The sequence below is a fragment of the Syngnathoides biaculeatus genome, chromosome 10 (assembly GCF_019802595.1).
Source record: "Syngnathoides biaculeatus isolate LvHL_M chromosome 10, ASM1980259v1, whole genome shotgun sequence".
NCBI classification, from domain to species: Eukaryota; Metazoa; Chordata; class Actinopteri; order Syngnathiformes; family Syngnathidae; genus Syngnathoides; species Syngnathoides biaculeatus.
In genome coordinates, this window is record NC_084649.1 from 30,540,851 (window position 1) to 30,558,433 (window position 17,583).

The 17,583-nt window shown below is 45.2% G+C and overlaps 2 protein-coding genes across 3 annotated transcripts; one reads left to right on the forward strand and one right to left on the reverse strand.

Moving 5' to 3' along the window:
* Positions 1-953: 953 nt before the first annotated feature.
* On the forward strand, positions 954-4,508 carry LOC133506939 (uncharacterized). Its single transcript, XM_061831337.1, has 2 exons — positions 954-2,705; positions 2,896-4,508. Exon 2 carries the CDS (start codon positions 2,926-2,928, stop codon positions 3,817-3,819), a length of 894 nt encoding a protein of 297 aa, XP_061687321.1. The 5' UTR covers positions 954-2,705; positions 2,896-2,925; the 3' UTR covers positions 3,820-4,508.
* A 5,257-nt stretch (positions 4,509-9,765) lies between these two features.
* LOC133506938 (acidic mammalian chitinase-like) lies at positions 9,766-14,595 on the reverse strand. Of its 2 annotated transcripts, none has more exons than XM_061831334.1 (11): positions 14,571-14,595; positions 14,124-14,150; positions 13,830-14,034; positions 13,682-13,738; positions 11,259-11,424; positions 11,022-11,146; positions 10,822-10,945; positions 10,560-10,742; positions 10,325-10,441; positions 10,101-10,233; positions 9,766-10,016 (listed from the first exon to the last, which is right to left on the reverse strand). In XM_061831334.1, exons 1-11 carry the CDS (start codon positions 14,593-14,595, stop codon positions 9,766-9,768), a joined length of 1,413 nt encoding a protein of 470 aa, XP_061687318.1. The 2 variants fall into 2 exon arrangements, with proteins under 2 accessions (XP_061687318.1, XP_061687320.1); XM_061831336.1 differs by having other exon boundaries at positions 9,766-10,014; positions 10,096-10,233.
* Positions 14,596-17,583: the final 2,988 nt, after the last annotated feature.

Sequence of the window (17,583 nt, forward strand, 5' to 3'; positions counted from 1 at the left end):
GCGCTACAAGACCAAAATGCGGAGACAGTGGCGGATGGGCTGCTGGAGGGCATGATCAGCTAGTTTGGAACTGCAGACACCCTGCACAGTGATCAGTGCAGGAATTTTGAGTCAAAGGTTTTCTCTGCCCTGTGCGAGCGGCTGGACATGCAAAAGATGCGCACCACGCAGTTGCAGCTCGCCATTCTCACCGCTAATCACCAGTGTGACTGGGACCGGCACATCCCAATGGTGTTGTTGGCCGACTAATCTTCCGTCCAGAGTTCTACTAGCTCCACTCCTGCTCTACTGATGTTGGGTGGGAGCTTCAAACACCAGCAGAGTTAGCATTTGGAAGACCACCGGAAAGCCCCGAGGACCATCCAGGTTCGGAGTACACTCAGAAACTGCAGGATCGACTTGAGGCTGCACATGTGTTCGCCCGGGACCAACTGACAAAAGCTAGTATTAGACAAAAGAGAAACTTCGATGTGCAGAGCAAGAGGCAGGACTTCAACTCAGGGGAGCTGGTTTGCGTGTACTCGCCCGACCGGAAGAAGAGACGTTGCCCCAAATTGGACAGTAACTGGGATGTAACTTGTAGAGCGCTCTAATGGTTAGGGGAGGTCTTATATAGGGTGGCAGTTCCCCCTAGGGCAGGGGTGGGGAAACTTTTTGGCTCGGGGGCCACGTTGACTTTTAAAATTTGACAGATGGGCTGGATCAGCACAGAGATAGGAAACATATAAAACTGCATTTTCTTTTAACAGTAAATATCAAGCATACCCAGAAAAAAAGCATTCAAGTATTAACATACCTTTTAATGAGAACAGTGTTGTTGATCATCCATTTTCTTCTGTTGTGGCAATTCTCAGAACAGATCTGAGGTGTTCATCACTCATTTGGGATCTATGGGTTGCTTTGTTAGTGCTCGTCACTCTAAAAGTCTGTTCACAAACATATGTAGAGCCAAACAAACCAGCCTCCTCTATGCCATTTTCTGTTTGTTTGGAAATTTGGCTGAATTTAATGAAGGGGCGGCAGGGTGGATCAGCTGGTAAAGCGTTGGCTTCACAGTTCTGAGGTCCCGGGTTCAATCCCGGACCCGTCTGTCTGGAGTTTGTATGTTCTCCCCGTGCCGGGGATTCCTCCGGGCACTCCGGATTCCTCCCACGTTCCAAAAACAACATTTATTGGATACTCTCAATTGCCCCTAAGTGTGATTGTGAGTGGGGCTGTTTGTCTATATGTGCCCTGCAATTGGCTAGGAGCCAGTTTAGGGTGTACCCCGCCTCCTGCCCGTTGACAGCTGGGATAGGCTCCAGCATTCCCGCGAACCTCATAAGGTTAAGCGGCTCAGAAAATGGATGGCTGGATGGATGGATATACTGGACGATATCTTCTTCTCCCCGAGACCCTCGTGAGGATAAGCGGTGAAGAAAATGGATGGATAAATGGATTAATGAAGCATAAAACTCAGCCAGTTTCAGGGAGTTGAACTTGTCCTTTAACACCATGTCACATTGGAGATCACTTCCAACTACTGTGGCACTGTTTCTGGGTCATGTGAGAAGGGACATGACACCAGCTCAAGTGCCCTGTCAATTTTTCCAAAATCACAAAAGCTATGGCAGAATCCCTTGTGAAGGTCATCCAGTGATTCTCTATATTTTTTACACATCACGGGGCCTCTTTTAAAGCCCAAGGGTTATGCCTATAAACATTCTAAAATAGATATTGTGATGAAAAATACATGACATTATTCACTTCAATGTCTATATGAAAAACTAAATATGAGCGGAGAGTGTGTCATTCATGCGCAAAGTTGCGGAAGTCTCATTCGACATTCATGTGGTAGCCATATTGGCTGCATGTTCTGTCCATGACATCACACTGGGACATTCGCCATTGAAAACACGCTGTGCCACGTATTATGGGAGACGAACACGCCCCTTCTGACATGGAAGCTCTTTTCGAAGAAGAGAACATCTCACAACTGAGTAAAGTGACCGGGGCAATATTACCCTATCGTTTCGAGCCATATTTAGGTGATATGTGGATCACGGCCAAACCGCATGCGGGCAAACCACCTCCCCGCCCGATCCACCTCCATGGTGGTGATGAACAACGGTGCCCCCGGCCATGAGTGACAATGACGCCGCCAAACCGCCTCCACGGTGGTGATAAAAAGAATGTCGCCTGCTTGGGCCCGTTTCTTCACTTCCTTTGTTCTTTTTGAACAAAGTTTGTTTGATCTTTGTCCTTTGTTCTTGCTCTTAGGACATAAAATGCCTGCTATCTCTATCATGCATTCAGAGAAAGACCTGCTGATTTTTGCTAGTTTGAATGCCAGTAAATAACTTGTCTTCGTGGTTGCTTCGTGAATGGAAGATGCTCGAATAAAGGTGTTTTGCTTTGCCTGGAAGCTAGCGAACAACCTATCAGCGGTAGCCATATGTTCTTGTGTGGAAAGGTTGCTGGCGTAATCAGCATGCTTTGTCATGATCCTGCCGCTTCAGCACGAGCTGTGTGGGTGTCCGCGCAGGTGCGGTGATTGGAAGGTGCACACCTGCGCCTCATGCAGCCTGATTATGCTGTGGATTTATATGACCGCGATGCCAACTGGCCGGCGGCAGTTCGTATGATCTTCATGTCCCGTTCGTGTGCTCCGGTATCCCTGATCGAACCTGTGTGTACCGACCTTCGTCCGTTCTCCGACCAACCTTGTAAGCCTGACTCCTTTGATACTTCTGCCTGCGTTGATTGTTACCCTGTGTACCGACTCCTGCCTGTCCGCTCATCTGCTCTCTTTGCCCGACGTCCCAACTACCGCTGCTGCACCGGACTGCCTGCTCGATCCCCTACCTCTGCATATAATAAACGTGTCTCTTCTTGAACTACCTTGCGTCTTCCAAGTTGCTGCATTTGGGTCCTACTCTCGCTTCGATGGGACGTGACAGAACGAACTGGTCAGTACAGGACCCAGAAGGAGAGACCCGCCGTCGCCGGGACCGACGCAAGGTAGACCGTCTGCCGGAGGACCAAGCCTGTCCGATCCGGGTAGGCTCCCTGATGTCCTCCGCTTCTGTGTCTTACGCTCCGCCAGCGAGGTATGAATACGTCCCGAACACGACCCGTCCGGTTCCTCATATTCTTCTGGACTCTGACTTTTCGGAGTATGAGGAGGACCGTGATTTGTATGACCGGCTGCCGGAGTACGACTCCGATTATTCTGATTATGAATCTGCTCGTCCGATCTTTCATCGCAGTCAGTTTGTTTCACCTCCCCGCGTTTCCAGCACCCGAACGTCTTCACCCGGTAGGTTTAAGTACACCAATCCGTATGAGGGAACCCGCTTGGCCATCTACCCGGGACCTCCGCGTGGCGGCCAGAGGAGACGCCCCGGCCGGGCGCTCCCCGGTGCCTCTCGCTGCGCGGTAACTAAGACATCGTCCTCCCACTCCTCGCCGGCAACGGCGAAACCGGCAGACCCGCAGCTGGTGGCGAAGCTTCCAGCCCAGAGGGAGGAGGAGTCTCCAAATCATGAGGTGATCTACCGTGAAATGCGAGCGGAGATAGAGTGGGAGAGCGCGGAATTGGCGGCTCTCGCGGCCCAGGTCCGACAAGGATTGGCGAACCAGCCGAGCTACGCTGACGTCACAACTGCGACGGACTCGCTGCTGACGCAGGTTCACGTGGCAGTTGGAGATACGCCCACATGTAGGTTTCGACTGACTCTCTGCCTACTCTTGTTCTTGTTGCCGTGGAAACCGACCCGCCCCCTTGCCAAGTGCACGCCGCAGTGGGAACGGACTCGCCACCTCGCCAAGCGCACGTAGCTGTGGAAACCGACCCGCCCCCTTGCCAAGTGCACGTCGCAGTGGGTACGGACTCGCCACCTCGCCAAGCGCACGTAGCTGTGGAAACTGACCCGCCTCCTCGCCATTCCCACGTCGAGGTTTTGGCTGTTCCGAGCAGAGTTCACGCGGCAGTCAGAACTGACCCGCTCCCGAGACACGCCCACGTGTCAGTTTCGACTGACTCTCTTCTCTGGCGACTCTCGTTCACGTTGCCCTGGGAACGGATTCGCCACCGCGCCTCGCCCACGTTGCTGTTTCAACGAATGCACGGCAAGCTCACGTGGCAGTGGGGACCGACCCGATGCCGCCTCACGTTGCTGTCCAGGAGGTGGCGACGTTTCCACAGCCCCTTCTCGTCCGTGCCCTGGAGTACCAGTGGCGACCGGTCCGCGGTCACTCCCCGATCTTGCTCTGGTGGCGACCGGTCCGCGGTCGTCCCCTGTTCTGACGGCGACGGGCAAGTCCATATGTTCCCGTCCAGGAGGTGGAGAGGGTGTCGCCGCCTTCTCACGTTGCTGTCCAGGAGGAGGCGATGGCGATGGGGTCGCCGCCTTCTCACGTTGCTGTCCAGGAGGAGGCGATGGCGATGGGGTCGCCGCCTTCTCACGTTGCTGTCCAGGAGGTGGCGATGGCGATGGGGTCGCTGCCTTCTCAGGTTGCTGTCCAGGAGGTGGCGATGGCGATGGGGTCGCCGCCTTCTCACGTTGCTGTCCAGGAGGTGGCGATGGCGATGGGGTCGCCGCCTTCTCACGTTGCTGCCCAGGAGGTGGCGATGGCGATGGCGATGGGGTCACCGCCTTCTCACGTTGCTGTCCAGGAGGTGGCGATGGCGATGGGCTCGCCGCCTTCTCACGTTGCTGTCCAGGAGGTGGCGATGGCGTTGGGGTCGCCGCCTTCTCACGTTGCTGTCCAGGAGGAGGCGATGGCGATGGCGTCGCCGCCTTCTCACGTTGCTGTCCAGGAGGTGGCGATGGCGATGGGGTCGCCGCCTTCTCACGTTGCTGTCCAGGAGGTGGCGCTGGCGATGGGGTCACCGCCTTCTCACGTTCCTGTCCAGGAGGAGGCGACGGTGTCGCCGCCTTCTCACCTTCCTGTCCAGGAGGAGCTGGGGAGTTCTGTGGAGCCACCCTGGAGCTGGAGAGACTTCGGGATGGTGGCGGTCATAGTTCTGGTCCTTCTATCCATCATCCTATTCGCTCCAGATGGCTCCCAGCCGCTTCATGACCTGGCCTCGTTGGTGACCAATCCACGGCTGCCTACTGACCAAGCCTCGGTGGCGACCAATCCCTGGTCATCTTACAACAACGGCGTGGGAGGTTCTCGTCCGGAGCAGTGGCCTGCCTCGTTCTGGTTCCTGCTTCGCTGTTTGGTTCCTCACAGAGGTTGTCCGCCTGAATCGCCCCTTGGGGACTCTGGTGCTTGGCGTCCGGCTCGTCCTCCTGACCTGTCCACCCGGACGCCTTGTGTTTGGTGGCCTGGATGGCCACCAGACTGGGGTTCGGGGGGGGGGGGCGTGCCCTCCTCCGGACACCCCTTCCACCCACCCCTGCCTGTGTTAATGTCTGTTTTTTCGTTTAGGCACGTCTGGCAGCCGTGCCTTTGAGGGGGGGGGGTACTGTCATGATCCTGCCGCTTCAGGACGAGCTGTGCGGGTGTCCGCGCAGGTGCGCTGATTGGAAGGTGCACACCTGCGCCTCATGCAGCCTGATTATGCTGTGGATTTATATGACCGCGATGACAACTGGCCGGCGCCAGTTCGTATGATCTTCATGTCCCATTTGTGTGCTCCGGTATCCCTGATTGAACCTGTGTGTTCCGACCTTCATCCGTTCTCCGACCAACCTTGTAAGCCTGACTCCTTTGATACTTCTGCCTGCGTTGATTGTTCTCCCGTGTACCGACTCCTGCCTGCCCGCTGACCTACTCTCTTCGCCCGACGTCCCAACTACCGCTGCTGCACCGGACTGCCTGCTCGATCCCCGACCTCGGCATATCATAAACGCGTCTCTTCTTGAACTACCTTGCGTCTTCCGAGTTCCTGCATTTGGGTCCTACTCTCGTTTCCGATGGGACGTGACATGCTTAGTAAGAAACTGATGGTTGATGTTGTATTCTTTTAAAACCGCAATGGTTTCTTGACAAATAAGATATACAGAATTGGACCTGCACTTCAGTAAAAAAAAAAAAAAAAATATTTCGGCGTTCATTCTTTCTTAAACACCCGGCACTCACTGTCGACTTTTCTTTTCTTGAACATTGTTGTGGATAGGTTCTGATCTGACCAGTGGAAAAAGACCGATAACAGGAAATGGCTCACACTCCGCTAAATGAAGACACCACACCTACTGTTCCACCTAGTGTTGAAATGCCTATCACTACAAGTGAAAACAGAATGAATGCAATCATTCACATCAAACCTTAATTCTCTACCAATCTTCAGCGGGCCGGCTTTAAAAAGACCAACGGGCCGGATGTGGCTCATGGGCGGCAGTTTGCTCACCCCTGCCCTCGGGGCAGAAGGGTTGTACTGCATCGAGATCGATTGGCACCATACAGTAGAGAGGTTCCGCTTTTTGAGTTGGACCTTGGGGTACCAGTGAGGCCGGAAGCGGGTCCGAGATTCCCGGATCACACTCCTGTTGTTCCGATTCAGCTGCTTGGGACCACCTGGTAATGACCATGTGCCAGACCTTTGCCGCCCACAGAGACTGAAGCAGAGACTGTTAAAGTTCTAGGATTTTTTTGTTGACCCCTTGGGGCGAGGAGGTTCATAAAGAGGAGGGCAGTGTAATTCTATAATTATGTGTGTACTTCTTTAAGAGTGGAGGAGGCCGGCGTTGTTGAGGTAGAGAGAGAGCACGTTGTTGTTATTGAGAGACCTTGTTGTTAGTGAGAGTTTGGTGTACTGCGGGATTGCTAAAAATAAAAAAAACACAAGTAAAAACCCTGTGGTGACTCCGTTTGCTTCATTGCTCTTACCAAGGGCATTACAATATGCCATTAAATCTGCTAACATATAGAACAAGGCACTTACGGATCTTTAAAAAATGAAAGAGCCATTTTAAATGTTCAAAGATCTAAATTTAATTGACAAAGTTTAGCAAGGGCAAATCTACAATCCAAAAGAAAAAAGTACATTATAATTCCATCTGAGAACAAAATATAGGAAATCACAAAAAAAAAAGAAAAAAAATGTACATGCAGGAACCAAGTGAGAAAAAGGAATACTCACTCTTGATGTAGAACAAAAGTTCACAGGTGTTTCTGTGAATGTAAAACACAAATATTTGAAAAAGGAAAAAGTATAAAAAATATACTTGGTTACATTCAAAGTTTAAAAAGTTGAAACATTATAAGTTCCAAAAGGGTAACTCCAATAATTAAAAAATAATCTTAAACCTGGTTAAAATGAGAAATACATTGGTACCATTACTTACAAAATTAGTCGTTTTGTATAATGAAATCTTCATAAGTAGAAACGTATTCTACATGTAATTAGCCTAATCTGTTCGAAGCTCCCTGCTGAAATAAGCATTCTAAGTGTACATAATATAAAGAATAATACAAAATTTTGTTAATTTACCTTAACAATAAATATTCACAGTGTACATAAAAAAGGTGTTTATTTAGCTTTGGTGTTGAGTGGTCAACGAGCAAAAAGGCATCGTGGTGTCTCCAAAGGCAGAGGCATGCACACAATTCCACAAAAATTAATAAATTCCACAAACTATAAATTCAAAACGAACATTAACTTTAACTTTCAATGTCTTGTGAAGTCATTTTTTAACTTTCGTATCCTGGATTTCTTTTGTAACTAGAGACAAAATTTTTCCGGGTAGGCTTTTCGTAACCTGAATCTTTCGTTCCAGAGACTTTAGTAAGTCGAGGTCCCAATCAATCTGATTCATTAGGTCAAACATTCCTAAAAGTCAAATAGAATAGAGAATAGGTTTTGGATTCAGGAGAGAGAGATCGAATGGCCAATGTCCTATGCTAGGCTAATCTCTCCTGATGTTATTTCTCACCATTTTCAGTTAGTTTTCTTGATCCAACTCATTGCTGCCTTCTAGTTCTTCATATGTATAACGCAAATAATGAAAAGAGTGCAACAACAGACTTCGATTCGAAGCCCCGATTGCCATTTTTTGCTTTAGGTTGCACAACGGTATCGAACGTTACCTCATTGATCACAAGATATACCGAAGAACATCAATGTTTTGCTTAGCCATCCACTCTCATTTTATTTTTCAAAGGGCTAAAATTCCCCTTTTCTGTTCGTCATCACCACATATGTCCGCCCTTATGTGGCTGTTTTGCTTCAACACAGGGCAACTCAGTTTGTTTTGACCTTGTTGATCAAATTCTCCCACTGTTACCAAAGTTAGACTTTGTTGTTAACATTTAACATTGTTTACTTTCCCACATTCTATAATATTATAGAATACTTTCTGAATAGATGCTGAATTAAGGATTTGGATTACAGTATGTTAAAAATGATAAATCATCATTTATCTTTTTTATAATTTTTTCTTCTCCCAAGTGTTGATTATTTCTTCAAAACATTGATATAGGCATAAGGACTGTGTGTTTTTTTGTTTTGTTTTGTTTACTTGAATCAACTTCTCTGAATATCTAAGTTGTTACATGTTATATATTTGCAAACAAGCATGATAGTTGGCAAATGATTATATTATAAGAGGGTGGGATGGCTGATCAGCTGCAAAGCATTGGCTTCACAGTTCTGAGGTCCCACATTCAATCCCTAACCCGCCTGTGTAGAATTTGCATGTTCTCCCTGTGCCTGCGTGGGTTTTCTCTGGGCACTCCGGTTTCCTCCCACATCCCCAAAACATACAACATTAATTGGGCACTCTAAATTGCCCCTAGGTGTAATTGTGAGTGTGGCTGTTTGTCTTGATGTCCCTTGTGATTGACTAGCAACCAGCTCAGGGTGTACGCCGCCTCCTGCAGGTTGACAGCTGGGATAGGCTCCAGCACTCCCCGTGACCCTTGTGAGGATAGGCGGCTAAGAAAATGTATGTATGGATGGATGGAGTAAGACTGAATAACTTTTTGATTGCTAAATGACATCTCTTTCTGTCTACATCTGGTGGTTGAAATTAGGTATTACATTTCTACTCTATGCCTTCATCTCGTGGTGTAGACTGTGCATTACAATTTTCTTTGGTTTTTAGAGAGAACGGATGGATGGATGGAGTAAGACTGAATAACCCTTTGATTGCTAAATGACATCTCTTTCTGTCTACATCTGGTGGTTGAAATTAGGTATACATTTCTACTCTATGCTTCCATCTCGTGGTCGAGACTGAGCATTATAATTAATGCTAAAATTAAGTCAATTACTGATCAAAACCATTGCCGGTCTCTCAACAATTATCTAATTAACAATCATCTTATCCAGTTTCATCCATCTTTATTTTTCACTCCGTCTGGATACTCAGGACAAGGGTCTCCTCAACATGCTCTGTCATTGTCTGTTCAGTCAGAGCAGCGGGAGTATGCTCTGGCACTCCTAAGAGTGTAGCGCTCTGAAAAACCGAGCAGCACTCTCCAGCACCACTCTGAGTTTCCTAATATTCCAATGTGTACAGAGCACCCATGAAGTGACTTCATGAAAGTACCCCAAAATTGCAGATAAAGTTTCTCACTCCCTGAAATTTTGTAAAAATATTTACCTGATACACACACGGATAAAGTCATACTGTATTTATTTTTCTTTGTCATCTATAGGCATTTGCAATTGATATACAATATTTCACTGAAACACAGCAATAAAGTCATAATGTATATTATTCATACTCAAGATTCACATTAAAATGACTGTACACACACTGGATGCTTGATAATCTCAGTCATTTAATAGATGTTTATGTCAGTTGTTATTTACATTTTTCCACTAATTGCTCATGGCCAGATGCAGCACTTGCAGCCATCATCAAAGACTGATCCAGATCCACACTGCTTCAAATGGGTGATGCCACCTGCACACATGTAGAAGCTGGCTCTGTCATCTGGGTGGGGATACAGGCCATCAGGTTTGCCGTTACAGAAGCCGGATCCTGGGGCATGGGTTGTGACAGTGGTGGCTGTGGTCGGACGAGGGGTGGTGCTCGCACCAGGTTTGGGCGTGGTGGTAGGAGGAATTGGTGGTACCTCTACAGCAAGACATAATGTATCTTAGTGATTACATTTAAAGAAATGTGGATATCCATGCGTTTTTGGCACTCAATTCACTTTACCAATATTGAGAAGTTTGTGAAGATGAGACAGAAGAGGGTGGTTGCCCACTCCACAAAATCGTCCTGCAAAGTCATCCAAATCAAGAGCCCACACAAAAGCACCACCAAATTTCTGCTCCTGCAGATAGCGTACCTAGTGGGACCAAAAAAAAAAAAAAATAATTCAATGTGCTGGTCTGGATTTACCCAGGTCTAATAAAAATGTACAGTTAAGTGCAACCTACTTTAATTTCATAGCTTTCCCTGGTGTCAAAGCCCACCCACTCATTGTTTTTAGTGGCATAGGGAACCTTCTGGTCCTCAATCCACTGGAGGGTAGTGCCCTTTAAAAATCCACAGATCTAAACACAGACAATTAAGTTAGGTTTGTTAAAAAAAATGTATGCTGTTGTTGAATACCAATTTAAAGTACCTTCTGTATCATGCTATACATTTCAAATGCTTTACTATCCATAGTACCTCATAGTAGGACCAGAATCCAGCTTCACGAGTGAATGGACCAGCTGATGCAGGACCGCTAGCTGGGGCACCAACTCCGGTGTTTGCTGATGTCAGACGGAAAGTACGACCATAGGCAGCAAAACCCATCCTCAGTTTCTCCACTGGAGTACCGTTGTCTCGCCAGTACTTCATAGCATAGTCCTAAACATGGATTGAAAATGTTTGAGGTTTTGTTTTTGAAAATTGTACGATACCGCCCAAGTAATTTGTTGTTGCTTACGGTGTTGAAGTAGATCAAGTCACCAAAGTCCTGGGAGCCACGGAACAGAGGACTGTTGTGACCAGTGAACCGCTCCCAAGTTCCATGGAAGTCATAGGTCATCACATTGATGAAGTCCAATTCCCTAAGTTGCGCGCAATGAAGCTCATTTAGAGCTTCATGCAACCCTCTTCTTAGAAGAAATCAATTCATCTACTTACTTGGCAATCGCTGCAATTTCATATCCTCCATCAATTGTCCCCTTTCCAGCAGACACAGCAGCAGTCAACATTAGCTGAGTATTACCAGTGGCCTTGGCTTCAGCAGCATAAGCTTGAACAAGTTCCTGTAAAAAATACACCACAAAGTAATGTAAGAGGTGAAACATTATGTATATGAGCTACACAGTAAGTTTTAAATGCTACTGAACATGTAAACAGTGTCCAGTAAGTACCTACCCTGCAGAGTAAAGTGAACTTCTGCTTGTCACCTGGAGGGCTTCCACGAGCTCCTGGGTACTCCCAGTCCAGATCCAGACCATCAAATCCATGAGTTCTCAGGAATTTTATTGTAGACTGGATAAATTTCTGACGGTTAGTTGGATTGGATACCATGATGGAAAACCTGTAGAAAAGGTTATTGTAGTCTCAGGTCCAGTATATATAAAAAATATTTTGTATATCGATAATGGAGGAAAAGTGTGCTGGTGCCCATTTTTAAGAAGAGAGGCGATTTGCAGAGCTGTGGGAACTATAGAGGTTGATGAGCCACACAATGAAGTTATGGGAAAGAGTAGTGGAGGCTAGACTCAGGACAGACTTCAGTATCTGCGACCAACAGTATGGTTTCAAAAAGAGTAACACAGATGCATTATTTTCCTTGAGGATGCTAATGAAAAAGTACAGAGAAGGTCAGAAGTAACTATATTGTGTCTTTGTGGATCTAGAGAAAGCCTATGACAGAGTACCAAGACAAGAACTGTGGTACAGCATGCTTAAGTCTGGTGTGGTGGAGAAATATGCTAGAATAGTACAGGACATGTATGAGGGCAGCAGAACAGCGGTGAGGTGTGCCGTAGGTGTGACAAAAGAATTTAAGGTGGAGGTGGGACTGCATCAGGGATCAGCTCTGAGCCCCATCCTGTTTACTGTGGTAATGGATAGGCTGACAGATGAGGTTAGACTGGAATCGCTTTGGACCATGATGTTCGCAGATGACATTGTGATCTGCAGTGAAAGAAGGAAGCAGGTGGAGTAAAAATTAGAAAGATGGAGGCATGCACTGGAAACCAGAGGAATGAACATTAGCCAAAGTTAAACAGAATATATGTGCCTGAATGAGAGGGGCGGAAGGGGGGAAAGTGAGGCTCCAGGGAGAAGAGATAGCGAGGGTGGACAATCTCAAATACTTGGGGCCAACAATCTAGAGCAAGGGTGAGTGTGGTAAGGAAGTGAAGAAACGGGCTCAAGCAGGTTGAAACAGCTGGCGGATGATGTCTGGTGTGTTATGTGACAGAAGAGTCTCTACTAGGATGAAGGACAAAGTTTGTAAAACAGTGGTGAGGCCGGCCATGATGTATGGATTAGAGATTCGAGAGACCAGACTTCTATGGTTTGGACATGTCCAGAGGCGAGAGATTGACTATATTGGTAGAAGGGTGCTGAGGATGGAGCTGCCAGTCAAAAGAGCGAGAGGAAGACCAAGGAGAAGGTTGATGGATGTTGTGAGGGAGGACATGAGGACAGTGGGTGTTAGAGAAGAAGATGCACGAGATAGACTTAGATGGAAAAAGATGACACGTTGTGGCGACCCAAACGGGATAAGCCGAAAGGAAAAGAAGAACAAGGTTTAGCTTTTTTGGTTTCAATATGGTTAATTCTTGTTGCACTGTTGGCTGTCAAAACCGTGAAGACATGATGGAAGTTATTATTAGAGAGGAAGATACAGGAGATAGGCTTAGATGGAAAAGGATGACACACTGGAACAACGCCTGAGGGGACAAGCCCAAAGGAAAAGAAGAAGATATCGTCTAGTATACCCATCCATCCAGCCATCCATTTTCTGAGCCGCTTAACCTTACGAGGTTCGCGGGAATGCTGGAGCCTTTCCTAGTTGTTATTGGGCAGGAGACAGGGTACATCCTGAACTGGTTGCCAGCCAATCGCAGGGCACATGGAGTTAGACAACAGTGACTCACAATCACACCTCGGGGCAATTTAGAGTCTCAATAAATGCATGTTTTTGGGATGTGCCCGGAGAAAACAAACATAGGCACAGGGAAAACATGTAAATTCCACGTATGTGGGGGTGGGATTTCAACCCTGGTCCTCAGAACTGTGAGGACAATACAGTTCAGCTGCACCCTGTTCTGCCCTATTTGACATCATTATCTAATTATGTAATATATCAGAATCAGATTTAATGGCCAAGTTTGTAAAAACACACAAGGAATTTTTCTCCAGCATTCGGTGCTGCCCTGGTACAACATACAGAACAAGGAACAACATAGCAACAAGAGCAAGGCACAAGAGACATTTCTCTTTATAGGGACTATTCCTTATCAGACATGCATGATGTAAAATCTATACAAATAAGTGTATTAGCAATTGTGAAAGGGAGCAGTTTTGTGTGATGAATCGTGTGGTCTACAAAAAAAAATATATATATATAATATATAATTATTATTACATTATAGAAGGAATCAATCACATGTTCCCAGTCCACAGTGAAGCTGTGACAACATACAATTAGCAATAACTACTATTACTATCTCAACTGACAATTGACACAACCTATTGCACAATCGGTATTGATAAGATATTATCCTCATCAGTATCAGTCTGAACAATAGATACAAAGCCATGGTTAAAATGTAACTCACTGTTGGGAACCAAAGTTCCATCCACCAACAGCCAGGAGTGTCTTAAGATGAGGATTCCTGCAAATAGCCACATAGTCACATTGACACCACAAATTTATGATACTAGCTCACACTGAAGTGTGACTTTAATAAACAATTGTCCACTTACTTGGTCTTGAGGTTGTTGAAAGATTTGTATAAAACCTCATCATTCCACTCATATGTTACCAGTTCATTGTTGTGGTTGATGATAGAGAAGGCATAGATCAGTGTGGTACACAGGAAGGGGTCCACATCTTGTGGCATGTATTTCCCCTCACCAGGTCGATATTGGGACCAGTTTGTGAAGTAGCACACCATTTTGGTCGCAGATCCTTAGTGGAAAAAGAGAAACATTAACCGTGGAATCAATTTGAATACATTTTATCTGGTGGAAGACAAAATGTGTTGGTTGACAACTTACCTAGCTGGCATATCACTAGACACAAGCCTAAAGAATGTAAGAAAAAAAGTCAGACATGAACTTGTGAAAAAATACAAGATGTAAGTGTTATATACTGTATAGAGGGTGCAACATTGCACGTGATGCGCAGACATGCATCTGCACTGAAAATGTTAAAAGCATACCAAATTCCATTGTATCAGTGTGCATTACTTTACTGCTGAAGAAAAGCAATTTCTTTTTCCTTTTTGTTCTTTTTTACTGGGGTAGGGATGTGTGAATTATAAATTATCTTCCTTTATTTGGAAAGAACAGAAGAAATGCGTAGAATTTATGTCTACGAACGGTATTCATCCATTGAGGTCCATGCATACACACACACACACACACACACACACACACACACACACACACACACACACACACACACACACACACACACACATTCAAGAAGAATTCTTGACATACCGGCAAGTAATGTAAGCCTTGTCATCTTGATTTTATCTTTTTGTCCCACACAATTTGACTGGATTACTGTGAAAGAAATCCATAGAAAAGACAAAGAACAGTTATTCAAGGCAATCACAAAATAAATAAAGGTCACACGAAGGATGTTTTCCTTCATAAAATCACCTTGGGACCAGATGAGAGACCCAAACAACAGCAGCAAAGATGGATCTTTTATACAGTCAATGGAAGGTACTTGAGCCAGCTGTTTATAACTTTGGTTGTAAAACTCATTAATATTAAAATATGTTTAGATAAGAACATGCAAGTTTTAAGTACATCTTGCCAATAATTTACCAGCTAAACAAGTCCCTAACACTGCACTTCACAGATAATCTACAAAGAAATTACCGGTAGGTCAGGGACCATAACGAATTGTTATATAATGTAGTTGTCAGATTGCCATCCATTCAGTGCCATCTGTTGTCTGTACACAATTAAACTTGTGTTTAAATTTATGAAACATGAAACCATATTACTGGACAGCCCAAATTTGGAAGTTCCACCTGGGTTATTTTGCTGGTTTGAGTTTGGGGATTTTAGTCTAAATTCACATGTAACAAAATTGTGGGTTCGAGACATCTGTTTAAAAGAGCTAAAAAAAATTTTTGCTGCATATTTGCAACTTAAACTGTGAAGCCAGCAAAATGGAGTTTAGATGTGAGCACTTTATTAGGTCCCCTACCCCTGAATCAGTCTGTGATTTACGCAAGTGTGAGCTTCTGCAACTTGCTAGTCATTTCCGACTTGATGCTAAACCTGCTATGAGAACATTTCAAATTTTGAAAATTGTTCTGAGTCATTACATTGATAAGAGGATTTTTGTTCCTGATATTTTGGCCTTGGTAAAAGAGGAACCTTCAGACATTTGGGAATTAAAGAAACTGGAATTACAACTTCAAATTGAAAAAGAGAGATGAAGGAAAGACATGGAACTGAAAAAAATTTGAATGTGATAAAGAGATTGAATTTAAGAAATTTGAAAAGTCCTCTGTTTTGGTTGGTTCGTCATCTTTTGATTTTACAAGATATACCTCAATGGTCCCTCCTTTCAATGAAAAATAAGTTGATAAATTCTTCCTCTACTTTGAGAAAGTTGCTGAAAATCTCAAGTGGCCTAGAGTCATGGACTAAGCTATTGCAAATAGACTTAAAGGGAAATGCTCAGGATGCATATTTGGCCCTTTCTGTTGAACAAAGTTCTGATTATGATTTTGTCAAAAAGACCCTACTGGAAGTTTATGAGTTAGTGCCCGAAGCGTACCGTCAGAAATTTAGAAGTACTCATAAAAGGGATGATGAGAGCTTTGGAGAGTTTGCCAGGGAAAAGGAAACTTTATTTGATAGGTGGTGTAATTCAAAGGGGGCTTCGGATTGGCAGAGTTTGAGGCAGTTAGTTTTGATGGAGGAATTTAAGCAGTGTGTTCATTTGAATCTCAGGATTTACTTCAATGAACGGACTGTTAATACCTTACATGATGCAGCGGTGTTGGGAGATAATTATTTTTTGACTCACAAGAGTTCTTTTCAGTCTCCCAGCAATTCCATTTTTTTTCACCAAAGACTGTTTCTTACACAGTCAAGTGATGATAAGGCAGGTTCAAATTCTCAGGATAAAGGACATGCCTGTGCCGACTGTAAGAAGCCCAGTCACTTGATTTCTGCCCGCAAAACGCTCAAATACAAAAATCAGTCCATGGTTTCCCCAAATGCTGTGCATATATCACACCTCAGCCTTCCTTGCCAGGTGGTTCTGAGGAGAGTTTTGGTTCTGACAAAGAACTTTCAGATTCTGGAGTTTTTGCCTTTTATTCACAATGGTTCGGTTTCACTTATGGGAGATAATTCTACCCATTACCCAAGGCCCATTACTATTCTGAGGGACACTGGAACTCTGCATTCTCTGATTTTGAAAGATGTTTTGCCTTTTTCTCCAGAGTCTTCAGCTAACTCAGATATTATTTTTAAGGGTATAAGTGGCTGTTCTCTTGCTCCATTGCATTTTGTGAATTTGACTTCAGATCTGGTTTCTGACACCATCGAGGTTGGTGTTCTTGACTCCCTTCCAGATCCAGATGCTGATCGGCAACGATCTTATGGGGGCACAAGTTGGCGCTGATCCTATTGCCACTGTTTCTCCGGAGTGTTTGCCCAATACAGAGCAATTGGAGTATGACGTTCCGGGTATTTTTCCGTCTTATGCAGTGACTCCTTTGATGTCAAAAGACATTTTTTCCAAGACTTCTTTTTCAAATGATTCCATTTTTTATTTATCGGATATATTCATGATTTATTCCGTAGCCTCAGAGGCTGATGACTTATCTACAAACTCCTCAGTTTCTTCTGATAAGTTCTGTTCTGTTAAACAACAAACAAGTCAGTTCTATTGCGACTCTCCAGTTACTGATTGTACAGTTGATGTTGATGCAAGCGTCAATGATAATATTGATGATGTTGTTTGCGATGTCAAGTTGGATGATATGAGTGATAATGCTTTACCAAGATTGTCCAATTCTGATGTGATAGCTCACCTTGATGAGAAATTGACACCTTTGTCAGCTGACCAGAAAGCTGAAATGTCACATCTGCTTTTGAATTTTCTCACCTGTTTCCAGATCTGCCTGGCCGCACATGCCTGATTAGTCCTGAGATAGATGTGGGTGATACTGTGCCTGTGAAACAACACACCTATTGAATGAATCCTGCAAAGAGCGAGATTCTGCGGAAGGAGGTGCAGTACATGCTGGACAGTGACATTATTGAAACCTGTGACAGTCCATGGAGTTCACCTAGTGTACTTGTGCCCAAGCGTGGTGGTGGTGGTTGGTGCTCCTACACTAACATGAAAACTGTCAATGCACTGTCACGAGCTGACTCCTACCCTCTGCCGAGAGTGGATGATTGCATTGATCACGTCAGTCAAGCTACATACGTGAGTAAGTTTGACCTTCTGAAGGGCTTCTGGCAGGTGCCG

Excerpts from the sequence above, each read along its gene's own strand:
- LOC133506939 (XM_061831337.1), top strand. The coding sequence starts at position 2,926 with ATGGGACGTGACAGAACGAACTGGTCAGTACAGGACCCAGAAGGAGAG.
- LOC133506938 (XM_061831336.1), bottom strand. The coding sequence starts at position 14,595 with ATGACAAGGCTTACATTACTTGCCG. Across the intron at positions 11,425-13,681 it reads TGGAACTTTGGTTCCCAACA|GTTTTCCATCATGGTATCCA; the intron begins GTGAGTTACATT and ends CCTTTTCTACAG. Across the intron at positions 10,015-10,095 it reads AACTTCTCAATATTGGTAAA|GTACCACCAATTCCTCCTAC; the intron begins GTGAATTGAGTG and ends CTTGCTGTAGAG.